This window comes from Juglans regia, chromosome 16 (assembly GCF_001411555.2).
Source record: "Juglans regia cultivar Chandler chromosome 16, Walnut 2.0, whole genome shotgun sequence".
In the NCBI taxonomy this organism is placed as follows: Eukaryota; Viridiplantae; Streptophyta; class Magnoliopsida; order Fagales; family Juglandaceae; genus Juglans; species Juglans regia.
Window position 1 is genome coordinate 4,657,282 of NC_049916.1, and position 18,041 is coordinate 4,675,322.

The following is an 18,041-nucleotide window of genomic DNA, read 5'->3' on the forward strand; positions in this document are numbered from 1 at the left end:
CAGTAACATTTTGAAATTACTCCCATATGAAGATAGCATGGGATGATGCTGCTAGCGGTAATAGTTTTTCTCAACCACAAAAAGTCATGTGCCATTAGCAACGTGTACCCAAAGCTGATTCCCAATCAGCTGCAGCAGCAAGATCAGTTTGTCTTTTGTGTTTCTAGCTACCACCAGTCCATACTACAATTTTGAGAAACCTCCGATCCAGATATAGTAGTTGTAACTTGGCAGATTCTTAATTCAAATGTTCTGGTTGCATGACCTTCCACTTAAGCATAACCATATAATTTGTCATGTAGCTGTTTCTGCATCTATGGTACTGAAAACTTTATGAAGAATTGACAATCTGCAATCTCGAGAGCAAGAATTCTGGTTACTGCATACGAATGTATTTTAGTTATGTGAAGAAGGTTGTAAAAGAGGATTTGGGTTATATCCTCATATGTGGGTCACTTTAAATGGGCCTCTTCAGAAGTTCAAGGAAGTCAACAAACATATATAATATAGAAAAAAATAAAAAAGAGATGCTTCCAACAAAACTCAAACTCACCCAATTAACACTTTGACAATTTTGATTCAAAAGCAGCCTGGCCAGTAATTAGCCTCAGTATCTATAGGTTAGTTTCTAAACCATACGGCCCTTCCATCTCCAAATCCAACGAAAGAGTTGCATTGATATATTCATGTCATTGATATATTAATGCGGAAAGTCATGAAGAGTGATCCAACGGTGGATCATCAAATTTGTATGTGGAGAGCTTCTTAGCTCTTTGAATTGTACCTGAGTGCAAAGAGGCCTTAAATAGAGCCAAAGAGAAGTTTCAAACCACAGATTTATCCTTATCTCTCCTTGCCTTTTATAACCAAACGATTTAAATGAATATATTCTCTAGATTTTGTATTTAATTATTTTACTTTGTCCTAAAAGTTAGAAACCTAATGGAATGAGTAATGCTACTCATCATCTAAATTCTCTTCATTTTCTCATCATTTCCTGATGTGACATTAGATGATTGGAGACTATTTATTATATTTCATTTGTAAACCTATCATCTAATGCTACATCATGTGATGATAAGAAAAATGATGATGAATAGATTTACTGTATGGATGAATAGATTAGAGTTAATCTAATACCACATCATGAGATTTTTGTGTTTATCCATATAGTCAAATGTTCATGGCATTAGTCAAATGTTCATGCCACATGTACAATGCTTAAAGAGAGCAACGACTTTGTAGATAAACAAATGCCCCCCCCCCCCCCCCTCTTTTTTTTGCTAAGCATGCTATTGCATCAAGATGCTTCTAAGTTATAAATCGGACTCATCTTAATTGAGATTATGAGCATCTCGGAAAACGATCTACTATCCTTTCATGTCATCCGCTTCCCTTTCATGCCCACTAATATCAAATGAGAGACAGAAAGATCAACCTTGAAAAGGGGAAAAAAAACAGTGCCATAGGAAATATGATATATCAAAAGTTTGAACCCACAAAGAATCTATATATTCTAAAATATGTAGAGATGAGTCAAAATCAAACAGGTGCACAACTTCATATATAGATCAAAGAGTAAGACAAGAGTGGAGAGTGGAGGTGGGTTACTTACTTTCTCCGGTCAAGTGCAACATTACATTCTGGTAATTCATTGATTCGATGTGATATTGATATGCAAGGGATTTGAACCATTATGTTGGAACTCTTGTTTCTTTTCTTCAATACATTCGTTTGGATTTCCTTCATCAATGTACAACTCCATTCTTCCATAAAATATAGGCAAAGAAAACCCTCAATAAGTATAAAGAAGATGAGAAAGTACCAAAGAAGCAAGTAATTAAGTATGAGAGGGGCTAAGATTCTTCTTATTGAAGAATTGCAGACAACCTCTTGAGAGAGCGGCTAGGGTTTCTTTTTTGTGCATACTCGGATGCTTTGAAGGGCGTATTTATACAGTTTGTAGCTAGGTGAGTGTAACCTCCCTTGGTTTCTGCAGGCCATATTTCCATAACTATCCATTTTTTAATAAACACAATTTTGTCCAGAATTATAAATTGTCACTTATTTTAATATTTTATTAGGTGTGACAATTCATATTTCTTGGTCGTGTTCATGTTGTTTCAAGTCATGAACATTTGACTATATGGATCAATACGAACATAACCTATTAAGCAGAATGGGCCAGACCTTTAAATTCTAACACGACTAATTTAAATAACTACTCTTATCGTGTCGTCCGTTTTGACCATTTTAATAACTAATTATAAATATGTCAACACGATATGACTAATTTTAACTCATTTCAAGTTTTAATGGAATATTTTTAGTGTTATTAAACTAAACCTCATTTTTAAAGTTAGCCTCTTTAATTTTGGAGTCCCAAAAATAATATAGTTTTACAAATTGATTTTTTAAATGATTTTATTTCTCTTGAAAATATTTATTTTATGTTGAAAACTATAATTGTTTTTGGGGTCAAGAATAAAAGTTGGATTTTCAACTTAGTTTAGTTCCCTTTCCATTTATTCTATACTCTTTGTTTTCTTTTAGTCTCATTTTCTAAAACTATTTCTTAAAATTCCACCACAAGGACGGACGTTACTGTGTCTCTCTCTCCACATTTACTGTTATATTAAATGTTTATAATGACAATAAATGTTGAGTTCAATGTTGCCTAGCTACGTGTAGCATTAAATATAGTGAAGTCTACATATCATTCGTAGTTTTTTTATATTGTAAAAAATGTTTACGTTAGAATATTATAGAAAATCACACAAATATTTATAATGGCCATAGATGTTGTAATCATGGAGGATTACTATAAGATATATTAATTGTGAAGCATAGTAATTATGAAGGATAAAAAAAGAAACAAAAGAGAACCTACGCTGATAAGACCAACAAAAAGAGGAAAGGGAGATCTGAGGAGCATTTTAAGAAATAAATAGGAATGATCAGCTTCGTTTAGTACATAAACTCATCTCAACTTGTCATTACAACTTTTTTAAATCTCAACATAAAATATAATAAATAATTTAACTTTTTCAAATCTCAAAATAATAATAATATTAAAAAATAATATTCTGACAATATCTTATCATCTCAACTCAACTCAGTTTGACATCTAAATGCAACCTTAACTTACTATAAACGTTTTGCCTATTTCCATTGGGAATATATTTATTATCAATATTTTATAAAATGTCATATAAATAAGATATGAACTAATCGGATAAAGATCTTACTTTTTTTTTTTTTTTTTTCTGAATTATGAAGATTTAGAATGACCGTTATCAAGATAAAACTTTAGAAGATATTTATCATAAATTATCAATAATTTGGACAAAAGAAAGAAGAAAAAGTGGCTAAATATAACCATTGAAGGCATAGATATCAATTTGTTACAAAAGCAAATTATGTCCACATCTAAACTCTTTCTCTTATTTAGAAGATGAATGGATATCAATGTCTCAATAGGGTTACAATTTTGTAGGGAGTGTTTTCAATATATAAGTTACTCGATCGTTCAAATGTTTACATTGATAAAAAACGTGCATTTCTCACAAATTAGTACCTATTCATTCAACAATTGTATTCAACTATTTTCAAGTCTTAGTACGAACACAAATAACATATATTTTTTTATTTTACAACTTTGTAATAAAATAATATTGTTTTGGATTCTTATACTTCTGTTCTAACATAATCTTTTCAATTTATAATTCAAATTATTAAAGCTATCAACTTTTGTTATGGATTATTATTTTTCTAATAATTTATATTATCAGTTTTTATCAGCAGAAATCTTGATAAAATGGAAGGATGGCAATTATATGTGAAATGCATGACTCATCATGAACTCAACATGAATACAACACAAAATTAGTGTGTTTGGGTTTAGTATAAATAGGTTCGGGTCAAAACGGGTCGACCTGTTAAGATATGATTAATAAATGAATCAATAACAGGTTAACTAGCTTAAACCAAAATCGAATAACAATAAACTGTTTAAATTTTATTTCAAATTTACAATTTTATTATTGTTTGATTCTAATATTGATATTTTTTAATATGCTTATATTTTTATTATTAGAAATGTAATTCTGGACCTATGCTCATATTTGTTTCTGTTAGGTTTGTAATATTGATTTTATTATAGGTTAAAATCTGAAAATATTGATATATTTTGATAGTAGGTAGCCTTGTTTTTAGGTATTGTAGCTACTAATAAATATATATTTTAAATTTCATGTGAAATTATATTAATCGGGACAAATGCATTATGCAAGTTAGTTTAACATATTTTGGGTAAGTGAGGGCTGGCCTTTTCAATGGTTTTGGGTCTTGGGTTGGCCAATGACATGCATACATAGGCTAGGTCTAATTTTATGGTTTTGGTCCCTAAAAAATTAATAAATGGGCTTCAACTCAATTATTGAGCCTGATAGAAACTACGTTTTTTTTTGCCCTAGGATGTTTAACCCTAATACCCACTTCTTCTTTTCCTCTTCTTTTCTCTCTGTCTTCCTCCTAGCCACCCAGCCCTTATCCCCAGATTTTCTCCCTTTTTCTCTCTCCCCCGCAATCCCACTTCTCCCTATCCCAGCCCCTTCTCACGATGAGCGTAGCAAGCCCACGGTAACAACCAGCCACACTGCCATTGACTGTAGTGTCTCAAACCTTTGCCACCACGCATTGTCAGCCTCTCCCTCCTCTCTCTCTTTCTCTCTTGCCATTTTACTAGGCTAGGGCTCTGCTGCCGTCCACCTTGCTATTTTAAATATAGCGGATACTTTTTAAATTGAGCCAAGTGTTTTAAAAATCTTCTAAATATTTTATAAGTCCAAAATTATTTTAATGAAGTACTTTTAGTGTTATTGAACTAAACATAATTTCTAAAGTTAGCCTCTTTAAAAATTAGGTTTGGTTCAATTACACTAAATGATATAGTTTTACAAATACATTTCATTTAAATAATTTTATTTCTCTTGGAGATATTTAGTAAGATTAATGTATTTTATTTATTTCCAAAACTCTAATTATTTTGGGGTCAAGAATAAAAGTTGGATTATCAACTTGGTCTATTCCCCATTCCTAGGGCTGCAAACGGGCCGGTCCGGTCCGGTCCGGTCCGGTCCGGCGATGGACCGAAAATTTTCGGTCCATTATTTTTCCGGACCGGACCGGACCGAACACCCAAAGGGACCGGACCGGACCGATAGCTATCGGTCCGGTCCGGTCCAGTCGGTCCGCCCTCTTTTTTTTTTTTTTAAATAATTAATAAAAAATTTATTTAAAATACTAAATTAAATTAAGTGACTTATTAATGTGGATTATGTAACAAACTCAATAAAAAAATATTTTATATGGTCAATGATAATAAATTAGATGAAAATTATATTATTAATTTATATAATTACTATATAATTAACTAATTGATATTATATATTTATTAATTCATAGAATATTAACAAGTGTTAATAGTATATTTAAAATTTTATATTGTTAATAGTGATAGGTTAAATGAAGATATATATAAAATATTGTTAATTTATAGAATATTAACAAGTATTAATAATATATTTAAAAATTTATATTGTTAATTGTACAATTATTATATATAAAATATATATAAAAAATATTTTTTTTTTAATTTTTCATTCGGTCCGGTCCGGTCCGAAAAAACTGTGGACCGTGGACCGGACCGAATGATTTCGGTCCTCTAAAATATGGACCGGACCGGACCGAAACGGTCGGTCCGGTCGGTCCGTTCGGTCCGACCGGACCGTTAATCACCCCTACCCATTCCATTTATTCTTTACTCATTGTTTTCTATTTCTCCCCTTTTACATATCTTGAGGAGAAAATGAAAGATTTTAAAAAAGTTAATAATTTGCGTCTTATTTTTAAAAATTATTTTTTAAAATCCCACAATAAGGATGGGCATTACAATATGTCTCTCTCCACATTTAATATAACATTAATCGATGACTTCAATGTTATCTGTGTGTAGCATTAAATATAGTGAAGTCTACATATTATTTCTATTTTCTAAAATTGTAGAAAATCTTTAGGATAGAATATTATAGAAAATCATACAATGGCCATAAATGCTGTAATCACGGAGGATTACAATAAGATATATTAAATATGAAGGATAGAAAAAGAAACAAAACAAAACCTACTAATAAGACAAAACAAAAAAGGAAAGAGAGATCTGAGGATCCTTTCAATAAATTAATTAGGAATGAAATATCACTAATTTAGTATACACATTTCACCTATTTCTATTGGGAATAAATTTATTAAGAGTATTTCTTTCAATGTAAAATATGAACTGATATGATTGTCGGATAAAAATCTTAAAATTGTATTCTGAACTGAGTGAACGTTATTGAGAAAAAAATCTAGAAGATCTTTATCATAGATTATCTATAATTTGGTCAAAAGAAAGGCAAAAAAATCGCTAAATATAACCATAAGGAATAGATATCAATTTATTACAAATGCAAATTATGTTCATATAAAAACTCTTTCTCTTATTTAGAAGATGAGGGGATATCAATGTCTAAATAGGGTTAAGATTGCCAAGAGCCTCATGGTTTGATGGCATATGACCTGGTTGTCCAAATGAAAAATTTGAGTTCGAAACCCCGACCCGCCTTGTATAAAAAAAAAAAAAAAAAGGGATAAGACTTTGTGGAGTGTGTTTTCAATATGAAAAATTCTATTTATAAGCCTCGCCTCACACTCTACACACCATTTTTCTTTTTTAATTTTTTTTTCTCTTACCAAATGTGTGGTATATGGTTGATGAATAGAAGAATTCTATTATTTTAAGAAGAATAAAACCATTAAAAAAATAAAAAAAATAAAAAAATAAAAGAAAGTGTGGTGTGTGATGTATATGCTTATGAGTAGCAAAACTCTTTCAATATATAAGTTACTTATTCAAATGTTAACATCATTGACAAACTTGTGTTTATCACAAATTAATACCTATTCATTCAAGAATTGTATTCAGTCATTTTGAGTATGTACAAACACAACTAATATATAATCATTTTATAATAAAATAATAGTTTTCTTAGATTATTATAATTTTGTTCTAACATAATTGTTTTAACCTATAATTCAAGTTTTTAAAGCTGTCAACTTTTATTATGGATTAATATTTTTTCTAATAATTTATAATATCAATTTTATTAGCAAAAATACTGATAAAATGTAAGGGTGTCAATATTTGATATGACCCGTGAACCCCACATGAACATGACACAAAATTAGTTGGTTTCAGTTTAATATAAATGAGTTTAGGTCAAATCAGCTTGACCCATTAAGACACAATTAATAAATGGATCAATAACAAAACAATCCGCTTAAGCTAAAATCAATCTGCAATAACTCGTTTAAATTTTATTTCTAAATTAAAATTTTAGTACTGTTAAATTGTAATATTGATATTTCTTAACATGCTTATATTTTTATTATTGAGATTGTAATTCTAGACTTATACTAATATTAATATTGGTTTTATTATAGGTTAAAATCTGAAAAATATTGATATTTTTTGTTAGTAGGTAGTCTGAATGTTTTCTTTTTTACATATTGTAGCTACTAATAAATATTGATTTTAACTTTTATGTGAAACTATGTTAGTCGGGTTAAATCGATTTTGCACGTAGTTCAACCCATTTATATGAAATTGAATAAAATGAGTCGTGTCATGTTGACCCATTTAGGATTAGTTATTAAACGGGTCAAAACGGGTGACATAACATGACACGACTTATTATTTAAATGGGTCATATTAGGGTTTAAATGTCTGACCTGTTTAGCATAACGGGTCATGTTCGGGTTAATTCATGTAGTCGAAGGATCTTGGCTTGACTTGACAAGAACACGACTTGTGTATACGAATTACCACCCCTAATAAAATATTAAAATAATAATAATTTGAGTTCTAGCTGGAAAAAATTTTGTTTATTAAAATAGGGATAATTATGTAAATATGGCCTAATGCGGAGAAACCAAGGGCAATTATACTCGCCTCAAACTCTATAAATACGCTCGTTAGAGCATCCGAGTATGCATAGAAAAGAAACCCTAGTTGCTCCCTCTAGAGGTTGTCTGGAATTCTTCAATATGAAGAATCCTAGCCCCTTTCATACTTAATTACTTGCTTCTTTGGTACTTTCTCATCTTGTTTATACTTGTTGAGGATTTTCTTTACCTAGATTTTACGGAAGAATGGAGTTGTATACTGATGGAAGAAATCCAAACGAATGTATCAAGGAAAAGAAACAAGAGTTCTAAAGTATTTGGTTCAAATCTCTTGCATATCAATATCACATCGAATCAATGAGTTACCAGAATGTAATGTTGCGCTTGACCTGAGAAAGTAAGTAGCCCACCTCCGCCTTTTTCTTACTCTCCAATCTATACATGAAGTTTCACCTGTTTGATTCTGACTATTCTCTAAAAAAAAAATTATGGTTTTAGTGGACGAATTCTTGAACTATGGAATGATGTATGGTTTTATTGTGAATAAATACAAGCCCCTTCCCACCACCCAAAAAGTATTGCAGCATGTTCTTCAGGCATCTACAAACATCATTGCGATATTCTACTTTAATCATGTGTTATGCTGAAATTTTTAAGATTTTCTTGTGGTTTATATTTTAGGTGTTCACATTTAACAAGTTAGGGACTTCTAGGAATCCAAATAACATATGATTGGCAAGCTTAAATGAAAATATTCAGTCGAGTTCATATGAAAAAAGGTGGAGAAAGTAAAATAATTAAATATAAAACCCGTAGAGAATATATACATTTATATTGTTTGGTTATGAAAAACAGGTGGAGATAGGAGAGAGGGAGATATATCAGAGACTTTATTATTTTTCTTTTGTAGCGTTTTGATGGTTTATATGCACAGAAATAATCCTGACATCAATTCACACGTGGATAGGATGTACATGATATTTAGTATGAAACCCTATCAACATTGGTAAGAGATTTATAAGTTTTTGTAAGAAGAATTGAAAATTGAATTAGAGATCAACAATTTTTATATGCCATAAGAGGTTTAGAAGACATTAAATTATTGTACCATTTGAATATTCCTTCTAAAAAAGTATATAGCTGTATAATAATAGGATAATTTTAGGTATATTTGTGAAAATTGCTTTCAAATCACAAAATTAGTCATTAGATTTTTACTCAACAACTTCTTGTGTTTATAGTTTTCACAGATCACACTACAAGAAAACTGCTCAGTTGTGTTCAGTTATTTCATGAGAAAATGATTATTTTTTGTCAAAATGAGTTTAATTTGATCGCAAAGTGTCCTTCTCGTAACATATAATTCATAAAAAAATGGTCATTTATCTTGTAGTGTCAATTTATAGAAAAAATGAATAGAATTTGTTTTCAAGACTTTATTAGAGCTAGACTCGACATGCCAAGGCCATACGGCCATGCCTTGTTGATAATCCCATTAGCTTTTAAATTTTAGGAGAAAGTAAAGTAATTAAATATAAAATCTGTAGAGATTATATTCATTTATATCATTTGGCTTTAAAAGGCAGGTGGAGATCATAAGGTTCAATCATGGAACTTCTTCTGGCTCTATTTAAGCCTCTATGTATGCACTTAGCAACATAACACAATACAGAGAGCTAAAGCTAAGGCGTTGGTCATACAAATTCAATGATCCACCGTCCGACCAGTCTTCATGATCTGCCGCACATTTAAGCTACAAAATGGAGGAGAGTCTAAAGATTCTCAGATTCTCAAACAAGAAGAGAATTAAAGGTCAAGACCAGCGTATAAACGCTTCATGGTCTCATCGAATCAGTGGATTACCAGAGAAATGTACTCCCTCTCTTACTCTCCACCCTTGTTACATTATTTCCTACATGCATGTTTCTATCAGGATAGATCTTATGTATACGTACATGCTGATGATAAAATTATATATTTCACATTGTGTTTTTTGGATCAGTTCCCATAGCATTTGCCCCTTGCATCGGGTTCAGCATGGGGAATTAAGTTGTTGGAAATGGGGAATCATGGTATTTTTCTTGTTCCTTTTCCGATATCAATGTTGTTTTGTTATCAATGTAAAATAATTAAATATAAAATAATTAATATGTTTACATTACTTTTCATTTTCTTCAGTTTTGGGTTGATATATTATCCATCCATGTTTCCAACCAGCGGCCTTGGGTTGATTAAGATCCATCCTTGGCATCCCCAACTGGAGCGAGGAAGTGGAGAGCATTGATTCACTCTGCCTTCACAAGCAACATCATCAGAAAGGTTTGGGTGAGAACGAACAGCTGGCACAGCTCAACCTTATGGACGGAGAGGTTTAGGCTGTTTGGCACTTTCTCAAAGTGTTGATCAATTGAAGAAAAACCAAGATCACATATAATGATGATGTTCTGGATCAGCGAGATACCAAATATTTCATTTTATATCATTGTAACGTGTACTTGTATTTTTCTTATCTATCTTGAACCGGATGTAAGACCTCTTTTTGTACTTCGTATATTAAAGCCTTTACATGGAGAGTTAAAAAAATAGATCCAACTCAGTTACATGGAGAGTTGATATTTTCGTGCAACACATGATCTTCATACTCTCTAATCTTAATTAGTTTAACAACAAATTGATGATCTCTATTGTTATATCCTTCTGTTTGAGTCACTTTGTTTCCTGTTGCTCATGAAACAATTGGCCTGACTTGAATAATTTTCATATTAATTAGTTGCACATATTCACTTTGATGATTTTTTACCATTATTACAGTGGGCTGCATGATATAAATTCTCGGTCACTCACTGATTTTACTATATATCCATTTTCATAGCAGACAGTTTGCTGTTCTGGGCCAGCAATTGCAGTAACATTTTGTAATTACTCCCCTATGCAGATAGTATGGGATGATGCTGCTAACGGTGATCGTTTTTCTCAACCACAAAAAGTCATGTGCCATTAGCAACATGTACGCAAAGCTGATTCCCAATCAGGTGCAGCAGCAAGATCAGTTTGTCTTTTGTGTTTCTAGCTACCACCAGTCCATACTACAATTTTGAGAAACCTCCTCCAGATATAGTAGTTGTAACTTGGCAGATTCTTAATTTAAATGTTCTGGTTGCATGACCTTCCACTTAAGCATAACCATATAACTTGTCATGTAGCTGTGTCTGCATCTATGGTACTGAAAACTTTATGAAGAATTGACAATCTGCAATCTCGAGAGCAAGAATTCTGGTTACTGCATATGAATGTATTTTAGTTATGTGAAGAAGGTTGTAAAAGAGGATTTGGGTTATATCCTCATATGTGGGTCACTTTAAATGGGCCTCTTCAGAAGTTCAAGGAAGTCAACAAACATATATAATATAGAAAAAAATAAAAAAGAGATGCTTCCAACAAAACTCAAACTCACCCAATTAACACTTTGACAATTTTGATTCAAAAGAAGCCTGGGATTGATTTATGTTTAATATATGACTGCTGATTTGGGATTTGGAGTGACATTCCCTCGAAGAATGTCTCCTCAGTTTTCAAAACCAGTATTAGAAACGAAAAGAAAATTGGTACTTCTAGTAGGCATTGCTTTTCACAATACCAAACAATATAACAGTTTTACTTATATCACATGAAGAGCAACAACGTCTGTTAATCATACTCTCCGAATTTGCATGTAAGTTAGATTATTCTAGAAGCAAATTTCGTTATTGTCCGAATACCAAACAATAAAACAGGCATTTGTACATTTCATGAGTATTCTGTTGGAAGACATGATCAAACATAACACAAGTTCCACTGATACAAACACTACTGAAAATGCACACATCTTTTAAACCAACTACTTGAGTAAAAATCGATTACTCGTAATTGTCCGTCTCACGTTTGCAGTCATATACAGCAATCTTCCTCACTTGAGTGGGTGAAAGCCTGCAACAACAAACCGTACAAGCGATTAGCTCCAACAACCAAAACTATTTTCATGCAAAGTTCTTAATGTTAATGTAGCAGTCATATCTAGGGCTGCACTTACAGCAAAAAAAGTGGGGTGACCAGGTTCACATCCAACATTGCCAACCACCTATTCTTGATTTCTTTTGTCCTCAACACCTTGATCTTCTCAGGAGAAGTACCGGTTCCCCACCCAAGTGGGTCGAACCGAAGTCCTCCAGGATAGCCAACATCTATCCCTGTGAACTTGTTGTCTGTGAAGATCTTTGTGTTTGCATACCCTGTCTTGATGCTGTCTGCCCAGTCTCTTCCCTCGGCCCAGCTGATCAAGATCAGCTCGATGATGAAGAGAGTGGTTGTGAGTATAAAGGTAAGTAAATGGGCATGCTAGTTTGATCCACTTATACAGATACAGAGTTTTCAAGAAAGAAATCTTTTATTATGGTGGAGAATATAATGATGACCTAGAAAGTTCACAAGGACTAAAAGCCGCAAAGAATTATTAAAGGAACTTAGAAGCATATTTGGTTTAATTAGATGATACACCATTGTCTTGTTTAGAATTTTTAGAATTTTGATGTAGTAAAAATTTTGAGGTGACGTGGTGTCATATGGACCAGTTAGCATATGATATGTGGCATTTATGTGTTCCAGGTCACCAATCTAGAAACCAAGAGTGTTTACCACCCAAACTACTTGTCATTAACAATGGTACACTTGTCAAACAACTTGAAGAAAGAGAGAGGTTGGGCGATATTTCCAACCGGGAGCCCCTTAGGTCTACATTTTCATCTTCCTCAAGGGTTTCCTTCTTGCTTTCTCTCATCTCACTCACTCAAGAACTCAAACACCACTTAGTGAACCCACTTGAGAGAAAATCAAAAGTAGAGTTGGATAACTCCTTTTCAGATCAAACCTTGTACTTTGTAAGTGAGATTGTTCTCTCTCATTTCGGTTTTGGCATATAAAATGGTTAATAATTTTAAGAATGCAGAGTTCTTGGATAAATTTGTTGGAAGTTCAGTCGATCATTGAAAATTTAGGCCAGTCTCTACTTAGCTTTATTTATGAGTTTGTTGTGCAACTTGTGTTTCGACCTGGCTTGTGAGTGACGAGTTTATGAGAAAATTATAGATGTAGGTTCTATTTTAACCTTATAACATGTTTATGTTGATGGTTTTGCAAATAGATCAAGTGGCAGGGGGATCAGAAGTGACCTGACCAAGGGGAATAGGGATTATAAGAATTGTCAGCAACAACTGTCTTGGGTGCAATAATACCAGCACTAATGCAGTAGATCTTATCAGAACTTCGCAACTACGCGTTCTTGGGTGAGAGTAGTACTTTTAGGATGGGTGAACTCCTGAGAAGTCCTCGTGTTGCACCTCTCATTTTTATTTTCACATGTTTGCAAGTGAAATTTAAAAATACAACGACCTAGGAGAGGGAGTTTGGAAAAGTGATGCGATGAAGAGGAACAAGGATTATAAGAATTTTTTGCAACAATATTGATGGATGTGATCATACCTGCACTAATGCAATGGATCCCATCTATAACGCCCCATTCCCGGAGGTCCGGAGAGTTAATTCTTAATACCTCAAATCAACTTAAATAGTACAACTATAAAATCTGAAAAATCCAATAAAATATTAATCAATTTAATCAATCCAAATATCTAACTTCCTCCATGGGGACAATAAAGAAAATCTCAATAGCATACATTAAAAACTTTCTAAAACTCGAAATTATCCTTAACTTATCAAATCAAAATATCCGAAACATAAATTCAGTTTACTAACTACGACTCTCAAATAAGCACTTGTACCCTCGGGCACTTATTCCACTCTGATCATCACACTTACTAAAACCTTCTACTCTTGTTCTCCAGCTGAACCATCAAAATTATCTGAAAAATATATGGAGATAAGGGGTGAGTTATCAACAACTCAGTAAGCAGAGGACATATACTAGTGTGTAAACATGAGCATTTACAGAAATCAGAATGCAGAACAAAATATTTTCTTTCAGAATGCAGAATCAGAATAATGTTTTCAAAATGCAGCGTCATAACATGTTATCAAAAATATCAGAGCTAAAGTTCGAAAATATTCATAATCAAAATCCCTTTGGCATAGCATAAACTGAAACATCACATCTTATCTTATCAAATCAGAACAAATACCATGTTTAACCCCCGTAATAGGCTTGTGCAAACCCCGATAGCTAACCGAACAGAAACAGAATGTGAATCTTTCCCTTATTCATTCTTGGAGCCCCGAGTGTGCACATAGGAAAGACCACGCACAAAACCACTTTGTTTCCAAAGTGGGTGCACCAGAAACAGAAAAGTTGGTACCAACCCGAACAGAGGCCACAGTTTTACACCCGTGGTGAGATCAGAATGGAACAGAAATAGAAACAGAATGTTATGCCAGAGGTTTTCAGAAATCACATCAGATCATACCAGAGTATACAAAATATTCAAAACTGAACAAAATCATAACACAACATAATTTATGCACAAAATTTCATATTCGCTCTCTTTTTCAAAGTTCAAAAACAGAATGTCAAAAATAAGCTTATGTCTACACCAGTCATGACAGAAAATAATTTCTTCTTAAACAGAATCTCATTAGTAATGCAGAACAAATAACTGAGGCAGTCCAAATTTCTTTTCAACATCAAATATGTATATTTTCTAAAAATAACCTCAGCTCATTTTATTTTAAATGCAAAGTTTAGCATAGGAACCCCGCTTACCTGAACTTCTTAGCTTTTTCGAAATTCCTCAAAAGCGTCGGACAATAATTAATCGTCACCTATAAAATAATCACGTAATTCTCATAAATTTCCAATTAATCATGTATCTCAATATTTAAGCCTAAGATGCTAAAATAACCTATTTTAATTCCTCAAAAACCTAAATTCTCATTATTCCTAATATACCAACATCACTTTCTAACTCATCAATATCCAACATGATAACTCCGACTAAAACATTAAATTCCAATTTATTTATAATTTATAAAACTAAAAATAGCGTAACTATATCGAAATCATTATAAGTAGATGATCATACTTTTGTTTAAATCAAAAAATATTCTTTTAAAAGGATTTAAAAATAAGATTTTGCATTTACCAATCACTTCAAGAATTCATCAGTATTTTCATAAAAATATTTTGTTAAAAAAAATCAGTCTTTTACAAAAACAACTTAACAAAAAAAAAAAAACTCACATGTGCTTAAGTCTAAAAAATAAAAATCACATGCAGTTCACGTTATAAACCCATGATTTCAAAATCCAAAGTACATAATATAAACTCACAAAATTAAACACCCGAAACAATAAATCTAGAGGTATGCTTTAAGGGGTAAAAATGTAATAATACATCCTACTATAGTTCACGTAAAATACATGTACATATATATATATGTACGCCAGAAAAGAAAACTCCACACAGTGCAGCTGAAGCACTTACGGAGAGGTGGGGGCACGACGGCGTGGAGCTAGTGGTTGGCTACAGCGAAAGGGGGTGGCGCTTGGTCATTGGCTGCGAGAGCAAGAGAGGGAGACGAGTGAGAGAGGCACACGGTGAGGAAAAAGTGAGGTAGATGCCGAGAGAACGGAGACACCAACAAGAAATGGCGTGAGCTTACCGGGGAAACAGAGGCAGCGTGCGGCAGACAGGGGTGAGGAGACGTCCTCCTTGGGAGTTTCTGTGGGGGCATAGCGCGGAGGAGCTTTCGGTGGAAGGTGTTTTCAGCGGCTAAAGGTGGCTGAATATGCTCTGTTTTTGGATACCAAAACAGAGCAGTCTGATGCTTGTTGTAGAGGCCACGAGACGCTAGGCGACAGCTTCGTGTGATTGGGCAGAGGGCACGGTGGTGAGGTCTACCACTGTGGCTGAGAAGGGGTGCGCTGTTTGCAAAGAGGAGGAATTGCTGGGCTACGACTTCGAGTGGTAGGGCAGCGGCGTGAGGCTTCTACGCGCAGCGGGTGACTCGTGATGATGATCTCCCTCTGCTGGCCGTGCGTGGTGGAGATTTCCGAAATGGGTTATCTTTCGGTGTTGGTGGTTTGCGGTTTCTTGTGGGGCTCGGGCAGGTTGGTGAACGTGGGGTTGAGGAGCCTTGGGGAAGATGAATGCAGCGGCAAGAGGGGTTGGGCTGTGCAGTGTGCGAGAAAAGTGTAACGTAACTAAATATAGCAAAACAAAAGAAAAACCCTAGGGATAAAGAGACGTGTGTGCGGATGGAAGGGTAAACCGTGTGTGTGCATGCATGCTGTGGGCGACGGAAAAAAAAAAACCATGTGAAAAAAAATATAGACGGAATGAGAAGAAAACAAACAAAAAAATAAATAAAAATCTAAAGTCCAACTATATCAATTTTGGGTCTGGGTGTTACACCATCAGAACTCCGTAATTAAGCATTCTTAGGCAAGAGTAGTACTAGGAAAGGTGACATCCTGGAAAGTCCTTTTATTACACCCCTCGTTTTTATTTTTCGTTTTTATTTCTTCATGTTTGGAATGAAATTTAAAATGATAATGATTTAGGAGGGGACCTTTAGAAAAATAGCGCCGACCCTATCGCATAGCGATAGGTTTCAATCAGCACTCTTAATCGCTGGAGATCAGAAGCAAGGCAACGAAGGGGAATGGGGATTATAAGAATTTTCTGGAACAACCCTGGCAGATGAGATCATATCAAGACTAATGCACCGAATCCCGAGAAAACTCCATAGTTAAGCATGCTTGGGCAAGAGCAGTTCTACGATAGGTGACCTCTTTGGAAGTTCTCATGTTGTACCGCTCATTTTTATTTTTATAGGTTTGCAAGTAGAATTTAAAAACCGACGACTTAGAGCATCCCCAATGGGTTATGTAAAACCCATGATTTTGCAAAATTTGAAGGAAATAGCTCAATATAGCCCATCCAATTGATTATGTATTTTATAACTAATATCCAGTTTGCTACAGTACCATCCTCTATATCTATGGAACACTATTCACACTTGTATAAATAATTAAATAATTTCTCTTTCTACTTTTTACTCTTTATTAATTTCTTTATCTGCTTTCTACCTTTTACTTTACTTGAAATGAATAAAATATATTAAAAGGTATAATATTTAAATGGTATAAAGAAAAAATAAATAAGTTGATGTATGATATATTGTAAAAGTCAGTATGTAAAATAGAAAAAGTGAGTTTTAGTGATGTATTTCAAAGAATAGGATAAAGAATTCAATAGGAGTGCTCTTAGAAGGGAAATTTTAGAACTAGTGTCCCAACCCCCTCGCGTAGTGATGGATATCAATAAAAAAAGGCCAAATTATAGGGTAATCAGAAGTGACGCGACGATGAGGAATGAGGATTTTAAGAATTTTCTGTAACAACCCTTATGAGTGCGATCATATCAGCACTATTGCATCAAATCCCATCAGAACTCTGCAGTTAAGCGAGCTTGGAGAGACTAGTATTAGGATTGGTGACCTCCTGGGCAGTCCTCATGTTCCACCCCTTGTTATGATTTTTCCAAGTTTGTAAGTGAAATTTAAAAAAAAAAAAAAATGACTTATGAGGAAAATCTTAGAAAAATTGCGTCGGCCCCATCTTGTAGTGATGAGTATCGATCAGAATACTGAGTTGTAGGGGGGATCGAAAGTGACCAGATGAAGGGGAACGGGGATTATAAGAATTGTCAGCAAGAACCATGACCAAATGATGTATGGTGGCATTAGATGATTGTAAACTATTTATTATATTTTATTTGTGAATCTATCATCTAATGCCACATCATGGGATGATAAGAAAAATGATGATGAGTAGATTTACCATATGGATGAATAGATTAGAGTATTTAATCTAATGCCACATCAAGAGATGCTCGTATTTATCTATATAGTCAAATGTTCATGGCATTAGTCAAATGTTCATGCCACATGTACAATGCTTAAAGAGAGCAACAACTTTGTAGATAAACAAATAGCTGAATATGTTAAATGTTCCCCCCCCCCCCCCCCCCCCCCCCCTTTTTTTTT

General features: G+C 33.5%; 1 protein-coding gene across 1 annotated transcript; it reads right to left on the reverse strand.

Annotated features, from left to right (window-relative positions):
- Nucleotides 1-11,807: 11,807 nt before the first annotated feature.
- Nucleotides 11,808-13,545, reverse strand: LOC118344780 (chlorophyll a-b binding protein, chloroplastic-like). Its single transcript, XM_035686174.1, has 3 exons — nucleotides 13,522-13,545; nucleotides 12,077-12,381; nucleotides 11,808-11,973 (listed from the first exon to the last, which is right to left on the reverse strand). The coding sequence occupies exons 1-3, from the start codon at nucleotides 13,543-13,545 to the stop codon at nucleotides 11,904-11,906; spliced, it is 399 nt and encodes a 132-aa protein (XP_035542067.1). The 3' UTR covers nucleotides 11,808-11,903.
- Nucleotides 13,546-18,041: the final 4,496 nt, after the last annotated feature.

Bases quoted from the DNA above. Each gene is read 5' to 3' on its own strand.
- LOC118344780 (XM_035686174.1), bottom strand. From the start codon at position 13,545: ATGGGATCCATTGCATTAGTGCAG. The intron at 12,382-13,521 runs GTATGATCACAT...GGATCAAACTAG, and splicing joins GATCCATTGCATTAGTGCAG to CATGCCCATTTACTTACCTT. The intron at 11,974-12,076 runs GTAAGTGCAGCC...TTGTTGTTGCAG, and splicing joins GTCACCCCACTTTTTTTGCT to GCTTTCACCCACTCAAGTGA.